This window comes from Megascapheus bottae, chromosome 2, assembly GCF_031878675.1.
Source record: "Megascapheus bottae isolate mThoBot1 chromosome 2, mThoBot2.hap1, whole genome shotgun sequence".
Classification (NCBI taxonomy): Eukaryota; Metazoa; Chordata; class Mammalia; order Rodentia; family Geomyidae; genus Megascapheus; species Megascapheus bottae.
The window spans coordinates 39,312,010-39,335,762 of NC_143510.1; the positions used below are offsets into that span (position 1 = coordinate 39,312,010).

General features: G+C 35.5%; 1 protein-coding gene across 2 annotated transcripts in view; it reads right to left on the bottom strand.

The window, feature by feature from the left end:
- The window catches only part of Cntn3 (contactin 3), a 259,601-nt gene that overhangs the window by 44,086 nt on the left and 191,762 nt on the right, over window positions 1–23,753 (bottom strand). For both annotated transcript variants that reach the window (XM_090324132.1, XM_090324126.1), the window contains exons 12-13: window positions 11,535–11,662; window positions 10,411–10,586 (exon numbers count right to left, since the gene is read on the bottom strand). In XM_090324132.1, the coding sequence (XP_090180258.1) occupies window positions 10,411–10,586; window positions 11,535–11,662 (304 nt within the window). The remainder of the gene's footprint in view (window positions 1–10,410; window positions 10,587–11,534; window positions 11,663–23,753) is intronic.

The following is a 23,753-nucleotide window of genomic DNA, read 5'->3' on the forward strand; positions in this document are numbered from 1 at the left end:
ATTAACAAGAGCAACGTAAATTCGAAGCGAACATAATAAAAGAAATAAAATTTAGACCAGAACTCTAGTTGAAAACAGTAAATCAATAGAGAAAGTGGACATAAACCAAAGATGGGTATATAAAAAGATCAAGAATATCAATAAGGCTTTAACCAGGCTAAGAATAAAGAGAAACAATACAAATTGGTATTATCAGAAATGAAATCTGGGACACAACTAAAGTGTTTTTGTATATTAAAAGCATAATAAAGTAACATGAGTAATTCTTTTTCTCATACATTGGATAACCTGGATGGAAAAAATGTATTACTTGAAAAACACAATTGGTAAAACTCATCAACTGGCTTAGACCTATTAGGGAAATTAAGTTAGCAATAAGTAATTTTCCAAAGCAGAAAGCACCAGGCCTAAATGGTTCGAAACACCTAAGCAAAAGATTACAGTACTTCTGCATAATCTTTCCAGAAATAGAAGGGGAGAAAATACTTTCTCTTTGTTTATGAGATCAGAATCAAATTAATAACCAAAATAAAGGACTACATGACAAGTATAGTGCACATATATACAACAATCATTAGCAAACCATTAGCAAACTGAATCTAATCCATGAAAACTTTCAGAAAGGAAGAATATAAATGTACTTGATTATGTGAAAATGAAAACTTTCATAAGTGGTGTAATTGACAGTAGGAAAATGACACCCTGGATGAAGGTATATGCAGTGAATGAGAGAACTAATGATTTCCATCATATTCTACACTCTTTTTTCCAGTGTTGGAGATTAAACTTGAGGTCTCATGTCCACTAAGGATGCGTGAAGTCACTTGAAGCATATCCTTGGCTCTTTTTGCATTAGTTGCTGTTCAGATAGCGTTTTGATTTTGCGACCACAATCCTATATTTACTTGACCCACAGCAGGTCAATATGCCTTTCTTCCTTCCCTCCCTCCCTCCCTTCCTCCCTCCCTCTATCCATCCTTTCCTTCTTCCTTCCTTCCTTCCTTCCTTCCTTCCTTCCTTCCTTCCTTCCTTCCTTCCTTCCTCCCTCCCTCCCTCCCTCCCTTCCTCTTTTTCTTCCCTTGCTTGCCTTCCTCCCTCCCCCATCTCTCCCTCCCTCCCTCCCTCTCTGCCTCCCTCCCTCCCCCTCTCCCTCTCCCCCCACTCTTTCTCTCTCTCTCTCTCTGTCTTCCTTATGGTCTAACATTTTTATCCAGACCACCCTGTAATAATGACATTCTCATTTCTGCCTCTGAAGATCTGTATATCAAGAATGATTCATCTCACCTGGCCTGAATAGTCTGGCATTTTGATACGAAGACAAAAGCCTAGGCATTTGCAGTTTTAATAAAGTAGAGAAGACATATGAGACAGAAGCCATCACGAGCAGATTTTATGCTGTGCCTCAAAAACAACTGTCCAATGGACATCTGATAGTGAGAAAAAACTGATACAAGCAAATATTTCATTTGTTGAAAATTGACATTCTTCTATGAAATCATCTACCCAAGTGGTTGTGTGTGTATGTGTGTATGTATGTGTGAGCACATACTCGTGCATGTGTGAGTGAATTTCCTTACCTAGAAACAAGGAGGAATTTTTATTCCTACTCATGAATTTCCTCATATTTAATATCACATATCCATCATTTTCTTTCTAGTTGGTCATGGGCTTGAACTCAGGGTATGGACGCTGTCCCTGAGCTTTTCTGCCCAAGGTTAGTGCTCGAAGTATCTTGAGCCACAGTACCATCTACAGTTTTCTAGTAGTTAATTGGTGATAAGAGTCTCAAGGACTTTCCTGCCTGAGCTGTATTTGAACCATGAGCCTCAGATCTCAGCTTCCTGACTAGCTCAGATTACAGGTGTGAGCCACTGGTGTTGTGCTCATATCCTGTCTTCTGATTGGGAAGAGTCATATAATTTTATATCTTCCTCCATACTCAAATTAGTAATACGACAATGGAGAGACTTTCAGTCTTTGAGAAATGAGAATTTGGCAGTAAAATGTTAATGCTTTTTAACCATCTGTAGGTAATAATGTTAAAAGTCAAGGGGAAGGACATGTCCAGGAAGAGACATGGAAAGGTTATAGTTTTGGGAGACGTTTTGGTAGCTTTCTTGGAAATTTAGAAACAATCCTGTGATATGATTGCCGCCTGCAGCCTTAGAAAGAACAGTAAAGAGTAAGAGCTAACATGCATGTCTCTTAGTGTGCTGTACATACCTCTGAATAAATTAAGATAATCTCGATTTTATGCATGAGAAATATAAAGCAAAGGGTTTAAAGATCTACAGTATATGCAAGATTGAAACAGGCTTGAAAACCTGTATGAGTTACATGTTCAATCTAACTCAACAATTCCAGACTTGAACAAACATCTCTACAACCAACAACTCCAGACATATAAGCAATATACCCCAGACTCTGGGAATTACTCTCCTTTTAAAATACTACCACATTTGACTGTTCTTAATGTACTCTTTTGGTGTCTCTTGGTTATCTCATATTGTTACAGTATCTTACCTTGTTATCTGATATACTGTATACATGTTTATTTGAAATAGGATAAGGAAAGGGGAAAACAAAATGAGGGGAAGGGGTGAGGGGAGAGAAATGGGGACAAAATATAAGAGGGGTAGCAATGATAAGTAATGCACCTTCTATCTGGTGAATATAATGTAACCCTTCTATTAATTATAATAAAATATATAATAAAAAATACTACCACATTTTATGGGTGGAAACAAGATGATTGGGAGTCAGTGGCAGGAGGGAATTGGGGACAAAAACACGAGAAGTAATACACCTCCTATCTAGTGAATGTAACTGTAACCCCTCTATACTTTACCCTAATAATGAAAAATATTTTAAAAAATTTAAAAAATACTACCACAGTTTTAAAAAATTTGCAGTGCTGTGGTTTGAACAAAGTGATTTACCTTGAGCCATGCCTCCAGCCCTTTTATGCTTTAGCTTTTTGGCTTTTACTTATTTATTGGTTTTTGGATAATGTCACATGTTTCTGTTAGAAAGATCTATGATCTACTTCTTATGACTGTGCCTACACTGCTGAGATTATAAAATAATCATTAACACATTTAGCCTGTTGTTTGAAGTGATGTTGTGTTAATTTTGGTCCCAGTTGGCCTTGAACTCGATCCTTGCTTCCAGTAGCTAGAATTACAGAAACAATATATCACTTTGCTTGGCATATTGTTTTATCCTTGCTTTTTCCTATACATACTCTCAGGATTGTTTAAACTTAAATCTGTTTGGGATATTTTAGGACTGTATAAAACTATGAGAAAAATTAAAATATTACAAGATACAACTATCTTAGGGTCACTGTAAATTTTCTTTCTTCCCTTCTCTGTCTCTCTCTCTCTGTCTCTCTTTGTCTCTCTGTCTCTCTGTCTCTGTCTCTCTCTCTCTCTCTATATATATATAATGCATATCTATGTATCTACCTATCTCATTTTTTTATGTCAAAAAACTATGACATATACTCATCAGTATATCATATTTAACCACATAATTATACATATGACCCTGAATGTTTTCATATTAAAGTTTAGGTCTAACTCACTCACATATGAGAGGAAACATGGCCCCTTTGTCTTTTTGGATTACTTTCTTCAGTATGACTCCTCCCTTCCCAAATAGAGAACACTACAAATTTCCATATAATCCTTGAGCAAGAGTCATTTCCAATTTACATGTTTTTCTTTTTTATTTCATTTTAGTTTTTTGGTTGTGGGGATAACACTCAGGGCCTGTGTACTACCCCTGAACTTTTTCAGTCAAGTGTAGGATTCTACCACTATTTTTTTTTTTGCCAGTCCTGGGCTTGAGCTCAGGGCCTGAGCACTGTCCTTGGACTTTCTCAAGGGTAGAGCTCTACCACTTGAGCCTCAGCACCAGTTCTGGCTTTTTTCTATGTATGTGGTACCGAGGAATTGAATCTGGATCTTCGTGCATGCTAGGCAAGCACTCAACCACTAGGCCAAACTCCCGGCCTTGATTCTACCACTTTAAGACACAACCCACTTCCAGTATTCTGGTGGTTAATTGGAGACAAGAGTCACATGAATTTTCTTGCCCTCACTGGCTCTGAATCACAATCTTCTGAATACAATCCTGAATAGCCAGGATTATAGGCATGAGCCACCAGCACCCAATTATAGTCTTAGGTGCCACTGAAGAGATCACTAAACCATTCATTCCAATTGTTAAGCAGCAACTTAGCTTCTGTGTGCCTGGCCAAGTAAACGGTAAGATAAATAACTGTGCATTACATTAAATGTATTCACATGTCTCCAGTTGCTATTGTTGTTTTGTTTCGCTACTAGTTTTTTTTTATTCCCACTAAACAGCAAAATAAGAGAAGCTGTGCTTTAGGGAAGGTGCTTAAGAGAAGTCATAATATTTTTTCTGGTGTTGTTTTCTGGGTTCATTATTGGATTTATGCTCTTAATAATCTTTCCAAGTCATATCAATCTTTGGGTTTGGACAAGATGCACAATCGAGAACACAGTCCAAGAGTGAGATGTTTAAAAACATAGAGTATCACAATAAATAGTTGGTGTAATCAATGCTTTCCTCAGATCTGTATTTTCAATACACCTATACTCTTTAGCATAGTTTTGTGTTGTAAAATGATTGCTGCTTTTAAAATAGCAGTCATTCCCAAATACTTCAAACCAATCTAGTCAAAGTGACCACATCATATCATCATCACACACAAAGGATCACTTTTGGAGATGTCTTTTCTACTACTGAAAGCTGGAAAAAACATCAAGCCTTAAGCTCATGAGTAGCTGCTGTAACCAGAGTGAAATTGTGGCCAGCGGGAAATAAATGACACTGAAGTGAGCTAGTTAAATGAATGGCAGATTGGTTGTCACTGCTCAGCTTCTTATTGCTTCCAGTGGCTTTTATTCTCACACAATCTAATCCATCATAGATCCAATTCCACCAAATGTTTGTAAAATTATACAGCTTGGTTCTAGACATTCTTCATTTCCAAAGTACAGGAAACACATCCAGTTTATCAAAGCATGTATGTTTAGACATCCTCACAGGATACAGTGAATGCCTACTATGTATAGGCTAAGATATTTCTATTTACAGTGAGTTTCTATCAGATCACGTCTTTGAGTCCAATAGTTAGCTTATTAAGCAAGTCAAAAATAACTTTGAGTGTTCTTAAAATCAGAGTAATATTACTAGGCAATCAGGTTTTTGAATACCATACAGTGATGTCCCTATGTTTCTGTTGGCCTTTGGTCTGTCACTACTCTCTTCCTATCAGTAGGAGCTAAGGTTAATTTAAAGGAAAGAAAGATATCACCCTGGGGGAGATAATGAAATATCTTTACTCCTCACTGAATAAACGGTGATTATATATGGGGAGATAAAACATACTCATCCTGAGATATGATTCTCTTCCCAATGTGAATATGTGAAACTAAAGTGCACAGGTGTGAATATGCAGACACAATTTAAAATGGAAGTATTTAGACCAAAGGGGGAAAATTAGTATTCTGGGAAGAGAGCAAAGCTTATATGAAAAGAGATCAGAAATTAACGAACAAAAAGTTAAGTGCAGAATTAATTCCAAATGGATCAAAGACCTCGAGGTAAAAGCCGACACACTGAAAAGTTTAAAAGAAAGAATAGGAGATACACTAGGCCTCCTTGGCACAGGTCGAAACTTTCTCAATAAGGACCAAGAAACAACAAATCAGAGGAAGGCTGGATAAGTGGGACTGCATTAAATTGCAGAGCTTTTGTATGGCAAAGGACATAGCTAGTAAATTAATTAGGTTGCCTACTGAATGGGAGAAGATCTTCACTAATCATACAACGGACAAAGGCCTCATATCTAAAATATATCAACAGCCCAAAAAATTGAATTACTCCAAAACTAATCTCCAAAGAAACAACCATCCCATTCAAAGATGGGCCAAAGACTTAAAGAGAGTCTTCTCTGAAGAAGAAATAAAAACGGCCTATGAAGAAATGCTCGACATATCTGGTCCTAAAAGAAATGCAAATCAAAATAACTCTAAGATTTCACCTCACTCCAGTTAGAATGACCAGGATCAAGAAAACTAATAACAACAGATGCTGGAGGGGATGTGGCCAGGAGGGATCCCTACTACACTGTTGGCAGTGCTAACTTGCTCAATCACTATGGAAAACAGTATGGCAGTTCCTCAAAAGACTAAACATAGAGCTCACAATTCTACTACTTGGCATTTACCCAATCATTCAGAAACAAGGGCATACTAAATCTACTAGCCCAATGATGTTCCCTGCAGCACTATTTATCATAGCAAAGATATGGAACCAACCCAGATGTCCCTCAGTTGAAGAGTGGATCAACAAGATGTGGTATTTATACACAATGGAATTCTATGTTGCTGTCAGAAGGAATGACATTGCCCCATTGTAAGGAAATGGAAAGACTTAGAGAAAATCATATTCAGTATGTCCTTACCAGAAACAAGGACATACTAAATCCACCAGCACAACAATGTTCATTGCAGCACTATTTACCATAGCAAAGATATGGAAGCAACCTAGATGTCCCTCAGTTGATGAGTGGATCAGTAAGATGTGGAATTGTACACAATGGAATTCTATGCTGCTGTCAGAAAGAATGACATTGCCCCATTTGTTAGGAAATGAAAAGACTTAGGAAAAGTCATATTAAGTAAAGTAAGCCAGACTCAAAGAACTTAGGCTCAATGGTTTCCTTCATTTGTCATAATCAGTAGAAACCTTGGGCTCTACTAGAAGAGATTTGCAATAGAGCAAAACCTTGATACATAAGGCCATATAGTATGACGCTAAATGAAAGGATCTCTAGGATATAGAAACATAAGCCATATAATGAATGATTGTTGTCCTTAAGGTACTATGTTATCTCTCATCTCTTTTGCTGTCCCTTGGTTATCTCATATTGTTACAGTATCTCATTTTGTTAACTGATATATCGGATATATTTGTATTTTTTATTTGAAATTGGATAGGGAAGGGGGGAAAACAAGGTGAGGGGTGGGGGTGGAAGGGAGGGAAATGGGGACCAAGACATGTGAAGGGGTATCAATGTATGTGAACTAACGCACCTTCTATCTGGCAAATATCATGTAATCCTTCTATTAATTACAATAAAAATATATGAAAAAAAAGAGAAAATCATATTAAGTGAAGTAAGCCAGACTCAAAGGAACATAGGCCCAATTGTCTCCATCATTTGTCATACTCAACAGAAACCTTGAGCTCTCCTAGCAGAGATTTACAATAGAACAAAGTCTAGAGACATAAGGCCAAATAGTATGACACTAAATGTAAGGACCTCCAGGATAAGGAAACAAAAGCCATATAATGAGTGACTGTTGTCCTTAATGTACTATGTTATCTCTCATCTCTTTTACCATCCCTTGGTTATCTCATATTGTTACAATACTTTACCTTGTTATCTGATATATTTTATATGTGCTTAATTGGTTATTTGAAATTGGATAGGGAAGGGGGGAAATCAAGATTACCAGGAGGTGGGGGGAAGGGAAATGGGACCATGTCATGAGAAAGGGTATCAATGTTTGTGAAGTTATGCACCTTCTATCTGGTGAATATAATGTAACCCTTCTATTAATCACAATAAAATTATTTTTAAAAAGTTAAATGCTTTGTCATGAAGTAAGCAATGGTTCCCTAGAACTCTTGTGTCAGAAGGCATGGATCCTCACTGTCAATCACATCTCACCTCACCTTTCAAGACTTGCATGGTAAATTCTGAACCAAAGTAGTCACCCGATTGCTGATTTAGCTTCCATGACTCCGTTCCTCTTCTCCCACACTGACACCAAACATACAACAATGGAGCACAACTTGAGAACTGGATTTTCCCATAGAATCAATTGGCTTTAGATACTTCCTTGAATGATTTTGTTTTGAAACGTGTCATTCCAATCTTGCAGAAACCTGTGACTGGTGTCATCACACCCCTTTATCTTATTGTTTAGGAATACATAATAGGAATATATAAATTAATAGAGCTTTATGAGTTTAGGAAATTGCACCCCAAGATTATATTACTAGATAGTCAGTATTTAGGGATTCATCTTTAAAAATATATATCTTGAGGTGAAATATGTAACTATGAGGTAGCTTTTTATTAATCTAAACCATTCTTCCACCTTTAAACAAAGACTTAGGTATGAACACTGAGAAGTGGTTTTTCCTTTACCTAGATTTTCTGCTCATATTTTCCCATTTATATAAATAAGACATATTCCATATAGTGAAAAAAATACACAAACTATTTTGGTATTAGTGTGCATTCTGTAATGAATATAGAATCAGAGAAGAGTTGTTATATTTTTCCCTTATCATGCAACAGAAAACCGATTTACTTAATTGCTGTGCTTAAGGGCAATGCCATCTTTTTGGCTTTACTGTTTTATACTGATGAAAGAATATTAGGTTACTAATGGCAGAAGTGAATAAAAAAATTCATAGGCCATGAACTCTCATGTTATGGAAGGAACAAAATTGGTAAGTGATGGCATTAATTTATGAAATTTCATGTTTCAGACACTTGACTCTTTACAGAGATGACTTTATGCCTTCTGTAGAGCCCATCAAGGCTGTGTAAATCAGGGGAGTTAAATTACATCATTAACTGGCATGTCTTAACTACAAGTTCCTCTTTCAGAAAGCAGCAATCTAGTTGAGCCTTTGAGCAATTCTTTGTGGCTTTAAGCATTTTTTGTGGCCTATTAAAATCAACCTATTTCAGATTTTCCGTCTTTCATTACTCATTTCCTTAGGATTACCTAATATAGAGAGTCTTGTATTAGAAAATATATTACCAAGATTTTACTGATAAATTTCAAACTTAATTGTAAGGTAACTAATACTTTAAATTTATTTCTTTCTTTTTACTCCAGTACTAGGAATTTAATACAGAGCTTCATCATTTGGGGAAAGTACTCTGCCAGCAGAGCCATGTTCAAGCCTTCTGAAATCAGTGTCACCTGCCTTTACCCAGGCTAGACTCAAACTCACAAACCATTTGCCTCTCCTAAATAGCTGGGATTATGTGTGTGTGGTTCAAATTCTATTTTTCAAAGAAGTAACATGAGTTTTTCTAAGTCTTTCCATTTCCTAACAAATGGGGCAATGTCATTCTTTCTGACAGCAGCATAGAATTCCATTGTGTACAAATACCAGAACTTGTTGATCCAAAATCATATTAAGTGAAGTAAGCCAGACTCAAAGGAACTTAGGCTCAATGGTTTCCCTCATTCGTCATAATCAGTAGAAACCTTGGGCTCTACTAGCAGAGATCTGCAATAGAGCAAAATCTTGATACATAAGGCCATATAGTATGAAGCTAATTGAAAGGACCTCCAGGATATTGAAACAAAAGCCATATAACGAATGATTGTGTCCTTAATGTACTATGTTGCCTCTCATCTCCTTTGCTGTCCCTTGGGTATCTCATATTGTTACAGTATCTCACTTTGTTATCTGATATATTGAATTTATTTGTATTTGGTTATTTGAAATTTGATAGGGAAGGGGGGAAAACCAAGACGGGTGGGGAGGGTGGAGGGGAGGGTAATGGATACCAAGACATGTATGTGAATTAATGCACCTTCTATCTGGCAAATATCATGTAACCCTTTTATTAATTACAATAAAAAATTTAAAAAAAAGAAGTAACATGAGGAGCTCTATTAGAGAAGTTTCCTCTTGCATGGATAAGGTTTTAAAAATAAAAGTCACATGCTAGCGTGTTATTAGAGTGCAGGGAATAATTTCAGTGTTTCTGAATCAGTATTTCAATTTGTTATCTGATATATTGGATATATTTGTATTTGGTTATTTGAAATTGGATAGGGAAGGGAGGAAAACAAGATGAGGGGTGAGGGTGGGGGGGAGGGAAATTGGGACCAATACATGAGAAAGGTTATCAATGTATGTGAATTAATGTACCTTCTATCTGGCAAATACAATGTAACCCTTCTATTAATTATAATAAAAATCTATGAAAAAAAAGCCTATGAAACTCTTACTTCCAATTAATCACCAAAAAGCTGCAAAAGGAGTTGTGACTGAAGTGACAGAATGCTAACCTTGACCAAAAAAGCTCAGGGACAGTGCCCACATTCAAGGCTCAGGACTAGCATAAACACACATACACACATACACATACACACACACACACACACACACACACGCACACTCTTTCTCTCTCTCTCTCTATAGGATGAAGTAAATATCTTTGATTTCTAGTCATTACAAAACAGAAATGAGATTTGGGGTTTTATTTTAGAAGAAATATGTCAGAGACATGCAAAATATACAAAGTGTAAGAAAAGCACCACAACTTACCCCGCCTACTTTCTCAAAGTGAGATCCATCTTTCTTAAAATCCGTGAGGGAACCATTAAAATACCACGTAAATATTATGTCTAACAAGGGGTCATGTTGCACCTGGCAGGGTAAAATCACGCTTTCGCCCACTGAGACATCCATGTTAGAGGGTGCCAATGTTATTCTTGTTGGTTCTATTGGGTAAATAATTTACAAGGAAGACATTAGCATTTTCTTCTGATGAAAGCAAATTTTTTAAGGAGTATGTATATCAGAATTACAGTTTGTTTATGCATAGGTATACCTATACATCTATGTAATTAAACAGCTGTAAGATTAAAATAGCCTTTTAATGCAGAGCAATAATTTATTGGTTTTACAAATGCCCATTAAAGGTATTTGGATTTCTCATATACTATTTGTGTTTAGAAATTAAGCCAACTTTACATAAAGAGTTATAATACTGACAGAAATCAATTTCAACCCAATTTTATTATTTTTTGCAACATGCAGGAACAATGGCAGGGGCTGGTACTTCATGCCTGTAATGCTAGCTACTCAACAGACTGAGAGCTAAAGAAGGCAGTTCAAAGCCATTCAAGGAAGACAAGTCTATTAAACATCTGTATCTACTAACAAGGAAAGTAGCCAGAAGTTGACCTATGGTTCAAATGGTAAAGTATTAGCCTTGAACAATAAAGCTAAAGGAGCAAGTGCGGGTTCTAAACTCAATCCTCAGTACATACCTTCATAAACTTACGTATATCTGACTGATATAAAAGATTATTTCAAAAACTTTAATCATTATAAATGAAGAAGACAAGCTATGCCTGAAAAACCTAATGCAGAGAATGGAATAAAACAGATCTTTGGTATAGGCTCCTAGGAAATTTAATTGTCCACCATCCCAGCTCAATCATGAATGGCTCCCTTTCCCCACTAGACAATCTGTTGTTCTGAAGAAATATTAAATATTCTGCCCTGGACAACCACCTGTTAAAAATGTGAGTGTAAACATTGGCTTTATAATCATAGGGCAACGCGTATTGTGAAAAATATAACACAGTCGATTTCTTTAACCATAATAAATAATCCATGGCAGTGTGTTTCTGGGCAAAGCAATCTTTAGGAAGTGCACTGACCTGTAACAATCAAGTGTGTTGTGCCATTTGCTCTTCCAAACTGGTTTTCTGCAGTGCATGTGTAGGTTCCAGTATCAGCTTTGGTCACATTGGCGATTCTGAGTCCTCCATCACTTAACAAAGAGAACCTAAAGGATACAGAATTAGATCAATACATGTGAAATTGTTACCTTTTCCAAGTTTAATGATTTTCTTTGACAGAAGTGCTTTTTAAAGCTAAGAATGGAAGGTATAATACATCATTTCTTAGTATTCCTGGAAAAAAAAGAAATTTGCACAGTAACAAACTCAGAGTTGAACGAAAAAAGAGATGCTACCAATTAGAACTTTGCTTAATATTAAGTACGTAGGTTTTCCTAACAGCACTATTTTACTTTACAGATAATTATGGCAATGCCATAATAACTGTAATAGATTATACATGGCGTATTCTTAAAGGTTTGGAGAAAGCTGGGCACCTGTAGCGTAGGTCTGTAAATGTAGCAACTGAAGGGGCTGTGATATGAAGATCATGGTTCTAAGCCAGCCCAGGCAGAAAAGTTCCAGTGAGACTCATCTTCAATTAACCTCTCATAAACAGGAAATGATACTATGGCTCAAGTGGTAGAATACGAGTCTTGAGCACAAAGAGGCTCAGGGACTTTGACCAAGCCCTGAGTTCATGCCTCTTAAAGATTTTATTTTAAAGTTTGGAGAAGAAAGTAGACATCCTATTATTTCCTTTAACTTCAAAATGTTATATGAGAAATGAGAAATATGCTTATCTTACATTATAAACAAGGAAATACACATTTGGCTAAAAATAACCAAGTTTCATAAAACAAAAAATGCGTAATTCCCAACGACCTACTGTAAAAATTATGAAGAACTCAATAGGCAATCCTCTGAAGTCTGTGAACATATAGTTAAAGAATTTAAGGCTGAAGTATCTAACTACTTGATTAAGGGAACATAAATGAATGGCTCACAGTAACAGGCATTAAGAGAGTCCTTGGCTTACAGTGTGAGCAAAAGAAGGCCCTCATCTTGGTAGGAATAATAACAGTAGTCAGAGCCACAGAAAATACATAACTATATGAGTGTCTATGAAAACTATCAGACTCCTAAGAAGAACAGATTGCTGTACTTAATAGAGACAGGGGTGGTGTAGTAGAGACTCATTACTTCATGATGGGTTCCAGAATGGATCATTTCAGAAAAGCCTCTTAGAAAAGGCTTCATTTGCACTATGAAAGAATCAACGCAATTAACTTTTCAAAACACTGTTCACCGTATCTTTGCAACCCAAGTTGTGTATTTATAATCATATTCCCTTTTTCTAAATTGTATTCATTGCTATTCATACCATGCACTTAACATTTAGAAGGTGTGTTATCTTTTATGATTTACATCTTTAATGCATACATGTTGTATTTAGGTAAATGAGTGACAACCTTTAAAAATGATTGCATCCCCATGTAAGGATGGTTTCATATATGTAAATCATTTTCAATACATATCTTCACTTTTTAAATCATTTAGTAGACAGAGGCAATGGTGAGGACATTAAATCAGATAAGATGATTTCAAATTGGTCTCTATTAGTCCTTTGGTTGTAGGATTTTTAGGTATGTGCCAAAAATGCCACTATTATTACAACCTACATGTACAAATATATATGATGTGCATGTTATGGTACATACAATGTATACATTCCTTTACTATCCTGTGGGTCCTTTCCACTTGTATCTTGGCTGTGGTTTTTGAAGGAGGAAGTAGTGAGGAAATTTTCACTAGTGCTTTTCTGTGGAAGTTTGCTGTATGTTTGATAGTTTTCATAACTATGTCAACATTGAAAGTAAGAGTCTGGAAACAATGGCCTAGAAAGCTAATCAAGGAATAAGAACATTGCATCTCAATTTGGAAAGGTTAAAAATTTCCCAAGTTTCCTAGTTACTGTTCAAGAGTAATGTGTTATATCTGCCTTTCCTTATAAACTCTTGAATTTTTTAAGGGGATATAAAATGCACAGCTCTGTGCTTTGAAGAGAAAACTCAAAGGACTTTTCAAAAAAAAGAAAAACACTTTTAATAGCTAAATTTTTCTTGATGAGCATGAAATAAATGAACCCCTATAGAGAAGTAAAAATGAATGAAGAAAACCTAGGAAGATGAGAATTTCTGAGAAACAGGAAGAACATTGAAGAGGAGAGGACAATTTCATGATCCATCCTTCCTTTCTCCACCTGCACAGGACTTGATAGTTTACTCTCTGAAGCATCATACTATCATACTGTCTAAGAAAGTCTATGTGGTATGGCTCATCCATGCTGTGTGAGGGGACCTTCTCTCTCCCTCTCTCCCTCTCTCCCTCCCTCTCCCCCCCCCCTCTCTCTCCTCTTTCTCTCACTTATACATGTTTTCTCTCTCACACATGCTTTCTCTCACTCCATTATTTTCCCATGCTATGAATTAGAAACTTTTCATTTATAATTACCAATATCTTTGGAATATCAGAAATATAAGGAATGTTTTGTACAAACCTACCATGAAAGAAGCATTGATTTTGATTCCCACCATTACAATAAAATAAAATAAAAAAATAAATGCATTAAAAAAGCCTTTGTGGCATTATGCTTTGTAACTTCAATCAAGCAAACATATCTTCATACGCATCTTAAAAGTGGGAACAAATTCAAAGGCGAGACTAACGCCTTATGAATCACACAAGGACTCCAAAACAAACATACTGACTCCAAAAGAATGCAAACTCTGTGTGCATCCTGAGATTTCCAGCTAATTGGATTTTTTTCTTCCTAAACTGTTTCTTCCAGTAAGTTCTAAGAGGCCCACAGGGCATTTCACACAACATAAAAATAAACAATATTCAGTAAATGGATAGAATAATTGTTTCTCAACAGAAAACCTTCAATAAACAGTGCTTCCCTATAGAGATTCAAAGTGAAAATTTTATACCACTTCACTATAAATGAAATTGCTTTCTAAGCTTTCTGGGAACAAGTCTTTCTGCAAATGGATATGGCTGAAAATGCAGATAGCAATGAGTGTGCCTCTAGTCTTGGCACAAAATGTTAAATAAAGATTTATGAGATTTACATTCAGAAATGTATTAAAGTTTGCTTTGAGAACTGTTCCATTTAAAGCACTGTGGCATTTTAACTTTTTGATCAGCTTTATATTATACTTACATAGTTATTTTTATTGGACTTTCCATTTACAGTAAGAGGATAATTGTATTACTTAACTTTGTGCAGTTTATAGATAGTTTGGGATAAGTCAACATAATTGTGCTATAAGCCGCTATAACGGTCCATGATATAATTCAGTAATGACACTGAATTTATGACTTAATAATAAAATATATTCAGAGAGTATTCTGTCCTAAGCAATACTGACCTGTTCTTTATTCTTGTGGTTAAGTGGGTGCAATAACACAGTATGTCATAGAAGGGGAGATGTATAGAATATTCTGCATGTAAGGCAAGGATTTTCAAAACACTGTTTTCCCTTGCCTATGTTCTGAATATTACAGTAATTTATTCAACTTGAATTTTCACCAACAAACTGAAATTGTATGTTTTCTCAGGTGAGATCACTTGCGATCATAATGATTAAACTGCTCTACAGAAAATAACAAGGCTATTTTGGATGGCACTTTCCAAGTACATATTCTAAGAGATGGATGCATACAATTAGCTGTAAGAGAAAAGCACTCACAATGCGTACATTACAGGGTAAATAATGACAGTTAAGAAAAGCAAAAATACATTGATGAAAATGCATGAGAAAATAAATGTCAGAGGCAAAAAATAAAAAAAAAAACCCAGACATTGTATCCTCTCATTTTCAACTGCCCCTGCACCCACACACTAGTGAAGTACCTGCCCCTTGTATTCTGAAGAGCCTAGAGAAAATCTTAGGAAAACATTAGACTTTACATTCTTTTAGCTATACTATCTTGGCCTTTCCCTTTAGAAATTCAATGGTGCTACTTTGATGATTCATTAGTCAGAAAATCTCCCAGGAAAAGAGAAGCAGAATAAAAAGATTCAACAGTTAATTATCCTATCTGGGAGTGAGCAACCAGCTGATAATAAGCAGCTTTGTTATTTCACAGGACACAGAATTTCCATGGAGCACTCACTTGAGGTCTTAGAGAAAGATGAGCTTGGCTTCATTCCTCAGCCTAAAGACATACATTGAATTCAGATCAATTAACATGTCTTCATGTTCATAGGGAGCAGGAACACAATTAAGGACATTTCTTTCACTTCTATTAAATCTTCCCAATGCTTATGATCATGATACGTATAGTTGGAGCTAAATTCCTCTTTATGAGAGTGACTCTAAATACTTTTCCTTCAAAAATGGACTATGACTTATAGAAAAAAAGGCCCCCAAAGGGAATTTCTAGTTTACATGCTTATCTCAGTTATTCATGAGGCATAGGTAATGGTACATTGGATATATACATATATATACACATATATGTATATATACACACATATATGTATATATATGCTTCTTATATAAAGACTATGTGCCAAAATATAAATATTTAGATATATGCATTCATAACACAAACAGAAAAGGATAAATGGCATGTGCAATTTTCTGATAACTAATGAATTAAAAGACAGCTTCAGCTGGCCACCAGTGGCTCATGCCTGTAATCCTAGCTTCTCAAGATGCTGAGACCTAAAGCTGATCACAGTTGAAAGCTAGTCAGGGCATGAAAGTCTGTGATAATCTTATCTCCAATTAACCAACAGAAAATTGGAAGTAGTGCTGTAGCTCAAGGGATAGGGCGGTAGTCTTGAGCTGAAGAGCTCAGGGACAATGTCCAGGCCCAGAGTTCAAGCCCCATGACTAGAAAAACAAAAAAGACAACTTCGATAAAGTTAATTATGAAAACTCAAGAACATTTATACTGGATAATGTTCTCTGCCTCAAGGAAAGACAAAATTAAATCAACAAACCACAAATCTGAATTTTAGTTTTATTACTTGTGTTACAGGTATGGCTGACACGATAATGAGCTTGATGAGCTCTTTCCCAGCCAGGACCAGCTTCTTACTGTGTGATAAAAAGAAGAGCAAAACCTACACACATTGTCTACACCAGGCAGACACCAGAGAGAAAAAAAGAGAAAGAAATGAGTAATGTCAATGTCTGACTATTCATCTGCTTAGAGACCAGGGGCTACATGGAGGTCAGTTCTCAAAGTGTTCCATTTCAAAAGACTAACTTTTTCTGTAGAAAAGGAATTCTATTGACTAAGGGTGGTAGAGGTTGCTAAGAGTACTTCTGTTGCCCAGTAATGATTCTTTCTATTTTCTAATTTTTGGATCCAACATTGATCTTTCTTAGGGAAATTCCTTTTCTATGCCTCCTGGTATCCTTTTTTTTTTTTTTTAAATCTTATCTAATTAAGGGAGATGTGACTGCAGAAGCCAACTACTACAGTAGGCTGGGAACAGACTCCAGGATTCGCCTATTTAGCAATTTCTTAGGTATGTTTGGTGCTTTTGAAGAAGGGACCATGCTTTGAGAAATAATAGTATTCTAAGCTGTATTCAGTGGGACTTCTCTCTGTTGAACTTTGGTTTATGAAAGAAAAGACAAATATGACTAATTCACACATTCCAGCAATGGTCCTGACAAGACAGCCCAATGCTTGCTGCTAACATTTCTGGAAGCAGTTTCGTAACCATTTTAAAGTCAGAGTCAGTTTCTTTGTCTTGTTGTAATATCCTTAAATTAATTCTCAGCTAATGTACCCAAATCCCTAAAAGATACAAGCAAACAAGAGTTGGTATGGTGTACAGAATCTTTTTTGAACAAACATTTGATTTCTCCACAAATATGAGGAAGTCAGAAACAATTTTCTTACATGGGGAGAACAAGGTTTAATCATAAGTCAAGTGGGGCTCAACGGACACAGAACTTGCTATGGAGTTGTTGCATGACAAGACAGTTTGGCTTACTAATTCAATTCCAAGGTCATTTTCTTTTATAGATATTCATCAATATTTATGTGGCTCATTTACAATCTTATTTCAGCTTTTCTCACATTACTAGGACACAATGTTCTTTCAGTACTTGAAAACTTGTCAGATACCACTCTGTATTGTAAATGCCTCTACACACACACACACACACACACACACACACACAGCGCAGTAATTTTGATAAACTTGAGGGTGAACAAAGTTGTCTAAAATTCTAATGGCATCAGGTTTGGAACTCTGTTAACAATACTTTTGGAATCTTTTTGCCTTATTTGTCTCGATATTAGCTTTTCCAGAAGAGCTTTCCTACTGTGTGTGTGTGCATGTGTACAGTGGAGTTGTGTCTAATCTGTTTTTCAAGAAAAATATTAATAATGACAACCTGAGTTTTCTTGCTTATCTTTTAATCAGAGGTGATTATCATTTGTTCAAGCACAGGCTCTGGTGAGCTAGTAACTAATAATATAATCTTCAATACTAGCCTAATGTTAAGCTTTTGGCTCTTCGTTGGCATAGTGGTACCTTTTTTTACTCAACATTCTTGACACTGAGCTTATACTAGAATCAGTTTGACCTCAAGCTTACTAAAATAGGCACATATAAAAATATTCTTGGAAAGTTAACTAGAGACAATTTGTTCCCTTTATTACTCTAGAGTCTAATATATAAAATTATTTCAGATTGCAGGAAGAAACCAATCCTTTGAAATAGACTGTATTATAAGAAGGATAAATGTGAATACTAAATTATCTAGTGTTTATCCATGAACTTCTACTAGATTTTTGATAAATGATATATACATATTCCAACTAAGTGTGAGATATTAGTTTATCAAATAGTTGGAGGTTGTCTATGAATATTGTAGATTTGTAACAAAATTATAAACATTATTAAAATTATTCTGCTTATTGTTACAAAGGTAGGAGATAAAATTCTGGATGTCCACTAAGGAATTAGTATGTTGGTATATAGCCTGTTATCCAATGCCAGACATCTGTAGACCAGCTTTTGTAATAAGCTTAGGATTATTAGGATTTATGTTCCCCACAGCTGGAACTCTAATACATTTGTTCTTCCCTACATCTTCTTTTCAATATTCATTCTCTGTGTTCATCAGTAAATTGCCTCAAACGCTGCTATGGAGAGATATAAGCAACTGAAATAAACTAGAGGACCTAAAATTATGAAAAGGCTAAGGGGAGAAAGAAATAATGGCATAGCATAAAATTTAAAATGATCAAGAAGGATGCATATCTGATTTTAAACTATGACTCATCTAAATATATTCATAAATACTGTGGACAATTAAATGTCTATAATCTTATAAATCAAAGTGAAAGTTTTTTTTGCTTAAAATTTGACTGCAAAAGATTAGAAAATAACCTATGTTTTTCAAAAGAGGATAAACGTTTATAGGTTCTATCTTAATTATAGAATCTTCAGGCTCAAAGTTGGTCAGGTAAGTTCTCTTCCCATAGGATCTACTCTAGTGAAGTATGTATTAAGATAGAATTAGAAAGTATGCAAATAAGATCATGAAGAAAACATATCACAGAATAAAAACTCAGTCTCCATTGCAGTAGAATGAATGTGACAGAGCATATGACTGACTTCTCTCCCTAATTAGCACGTGGAAAAATTTAATTTACATTACTATACTTCAAGTATATTACCCTTTCTCAGAAGTGCAGTAGCAACATGCTCCATGCAAACATCCACTTCAGTGACCTTCTAAAATAACTACCTATCCATCTGTTCATACACCCACCTACCCATCCTCTCAGACCTCCTGTGTGACAGGAGTGAGGAATGCTAAAAGCATACTAAAACCTAAAACTCTATATTTTAAATACAAGATCTAAGGTAAAAACATTAAAAAATCAGTTTCACACTTAATACTTGCAATATATTAAGTCCACAATTACAGAGATATTGATGATATGGGAAACTGTCCAAGAAAGGAAAAAAATCACTTAATCAAATATATGAATATCAATTAGATATTATACTTTGGGGATTTAGAATATAATGTCCCAGAGCAATCCATATTGCCATAAATGAGTGATTATTTTATATAAAAAATTACATCTGAGTTATAAACTCATTCAGCTCCACCTCTAAAATATTCTGTATTCTCTTCTCAATTTGTACTCTTTTCCCCTAAATCAAACCCTTTGAACCTACTACCTTCCTTTCCTCAATAAAATCTCCGCACAGCAGTCAGAATTTTCTTTTTGCCAAATTATGTGGTCCCCTTGTTATACAGGTTCAAATGACCTTACATTGCATTTAAAATAATCCAAAAATTTTAACTGTGGTCTCCAAGGATCCCTAATTCTACATTCTTGGCATAGTTTGGTAGCATTTATTTCTTATTTTCCAAATCCATGTTCATCCATCACCCTAGTCTCCTTCATCATTCTTAAGTAGGTAATATATTATTTTTACCTCCAGTCTTTGTCCTAGCCTGGGATCTTCTCTAGAAGACACTTCTCATAATTCTTCATGGGATCAATTGCTTCTAACTTAGTTATCTGCTAAAATTATTGCTTCTTTAATTAGGTCTGCTTAAAACATGCTATACAATTATACCATTTCCCCATCCTTTGTGAATAGAGAAATAATTCTTTAACTTACATATACATCTCATCTTTTCCTTAAAACTTCCAAGAAAGAAGAATCATAATTTTTAAGTATAGCTTAAGTAGTTATACAAATTGCCATTAAACAGTTTATGAATATAATGCACCTTAATCAATGTCACCCATTTTTATCATGCTTCCTCATCCTCTCCAACCTCATCCCTCCCCTCAATTTTCTTAGTTTTGTAGGATATGCATTAAATTTTGTGACTACATTCTCTGTGTATTCCTCTCTTCTATGGGAACCATGATTTTATTATTTAGCCTGGCATCTGAGAACCCATACAATGCATAGCTCCTGGCAAGTCATCCGGATTACATTTCTCACAGGTGACCTCAATAAAATTTCCCATCCTACAGTCTCGACTGGAATCTTCCTATGAGACTAGAAAGAGGATATTCACAGGGGAAAACCCAAAAAGGTAACAAAGCCTAAGTGCCTCCTCATATTTATATGACAGAACTCAAAAATATGGAAACAAGAGATTTCTTTTTTAACTTTTCTTTGATCTTTTGATGATTCGGTCTTCTTTCCTTTAGGTATGGTATATTCAAGTGAATACCATCAAGAGAAAAAGGGTGAATAACAGCAGCAGTGGAGATTATTCGATACAGAAGAAAATGAGATGGGAGGGAGGGAATGGGAGAGAGGGACTGGAAGAGAGTGAAGGAACAGGAAACACTGTACAAAAGGAAACACTCATTACATGACCCATGTAACTGCAACCCTTCTGTTTATCACCTTTATATTAACACTAAAATACATTAATTAGTGCATATACTACAAAGCTGAATGCTTACTTTTTATATTTGCTGCCATAAGCAGCCTAACCCTGGTTTAAGATTTAACAGTGTAGCAAGCCCCATACTAGCTTATTTATGCAAATGACATAAGGAGAGGCAGTGGGATTGCATGAGGACCGAGTCAGGCACAGGTGTCTGCCAACTTCCTAGTGGTTCCAGCAATCATCAAAGCATGACCACAGGAGATATGCCTGGCAGACTGTGACTAGCAGCCAGTCCTTTCCTGGTTTCCAATCCATGGACATGTAAGAGTGGACAAAACAATTGTTATTTTGGACTAGGGCATAAAGGGGATGATGTAGCACTTGTTAAACGGAAGAAGAGGGTTGAATAAACATTTGATGAATAAATGAATGTTGAAATGAACAAATAAGTATGGAGGAGAAACTAAGGATATAAATGCTAAACACAGAAACTGGGTTGTCTGAAAATCTTTTTTTTTTTCATAATATACTGTGCGGTCACCCAACTAACATAAAGAAAACACTCGAAGAAAGACCAGTAATTCTTCCTACCAGAACCAGGGAATGAATCCCATGGCACATGAGAATTTTCACTACTAAACTGGGAAAATAAACAGATCTAGAGGAACTCATGACAATATAAAGGAAGAAAACAAGAAGCATTAAGCTTCTTTCTTCTGTTGGTTAAAAAATTATTCAAGAGCTGGGTATGGTAGCATACGCCTATAATTCCAGAACTTAAAAACTATGGCAAGATTATCAACAGTTTCAGGCCAATCTTGAGTTCCAGGCTAGTCCTCCCCCCAAATTAATTAAATTAAAAGTAATAGTAAATGATTTATGAGTAAATGATATTTGTACATCAGTTTGAAAATGTTAACTGTGTCACATTATTTCAAGAATAAACTGTTGTTATGTTCTATCTTAGACATAGGAGGAAATCAAATACAAAATCAGTAATGGTATGGCAGTTTTATGCCTTTGTAGTGACTTTATTTTTGTTTCTTTGAAATTTAAGAGACAGCAGGGAGACAGTGGCTGGACTAGGCTGTGACAAGTGTATATGGGAGTTTAGGACTTGAAAGGTGAAGGAATGTGGTATGAGATTCATACTCCGAACAATAAGACATTGACATTAGGCATGTTAAGGAATTAATTTATCCAGTCATAACAGTATACTGACTTGAAACAGATTTCATAGCCTATGTTTTCAGATTCATTAGTTTCCCTTTATCAAAATAGGAATGCAGACAAAATATTTATTCAAGTGCCCCAGCTCTCCTAATCTATAAATAACACTTTGGAAATAAGGGACTTAGGAACTACATGGTCACTGGCAAAACTTTTAGGTGATAAGATTCTCAGGGCCATTTGTCAGCAACTTTGTGAAAGTAATTTCTAAGTTGAATTTATTTATAGAGGAAGGATTAAATAATATTCTCCTAAAAGGAAAGGCTTGTGCTTCTTTCTTATTTTTTTTTGCAAGTCTTCTTAACCTTAAGATGTTTAAATGATACCATGGAAAAAGGCAATAGTGAAAAAGTACTAGAGGATCTCTATCTAGGTGCTTTTGTTGGAGCCACTATAGTATTTTACAAAATTATTTATTTTTATCATTAGAACTAGAGTCCAATGATATAATAATGGAGTTTAACCAGGATGTGTGAAGGGGACAGAACATAACTAGACTCAATTTCTCCAAATACCAGTTTATTTCGCCCATTGTTAGTCAAAAGTATTAAAAACAACTGCTACCCTTCCACTTAAGGTTCTCAAGTCCCTATTTATAAATAAGTAAACCAAGACAAAGAAATTGAGTAACTTCTCAAAGAACATAAAAACGGGTAAATGGAAGATCCAAGATTTGCTCCCTATATTCCTGAGTTCGATGCATTGCACTTTTCATAAGCTAAAATTAAATAAAGAAGCAATTAAAACTTATATATAACTTCATCTGACACAGTGAATAATATGAATAGCAATTAGCATACTGCATGCCAATAAGGTATAAATAATTCATGTAAATAATGATACAAATACACACAGTGAAACTTGTCTTGTTGATGCAGAAGTTGTGCAGTATGGGTTGTTTGTGGCGGACTCAGTATGGAAAAGTGAGATTTTTTGAAGGCTTCCTATAAGCTCTATCCCAAACATAAAATCTTGGACCATACTGACTCTGTATCAGGTTCTTTATTCTTAAATTCTCAGCTTAATTGTCATTTAGGAAATGGGAGAACGGGGCAATTGGAATCTTTCATGTTATCTTTCTCACTAAATGCAGAGGAGACAGGAGGTAGTTATAAACAGATAAGAGAAGGCCCCTCTATACTCTTTCAAGGTCTTAGACATGTACAAAGGAGAGTAACCTTTGCTTTAAGAAACATGTTCTTTTAATAAAAGCTTCTTTGGAAGGAGAAAGATGGTTTAATACCCTGCCTGGAAAGAATTCAGGTCAGGTTTTTTTCTGTTCTGGTGATATATGAGCTTTGCCATTTATGTAATTGGAATGTTAACAGTAAATAACTAAGCCTCACTTATTATTATTCAGATAGTACTTTCCTTATCCTTTTTATTTTGATCCATTTCAAATCAGTTTGGGAGACAATGTCTGTCCTAGTGGAGCTGCATTCTCAATGGCCAGGACTGAGACAGCATCTCCTCTACGTCTTAGACTAGTTCATAAACAATTCCATCAGATAGGATAGTAGTGTCAGCCGTCATCATCCAGTTCACAATTAAGCAGACAACCTTTAAGATAATTAGTATGCCAATTTTCCTATTGGAAATATTCAAGTTT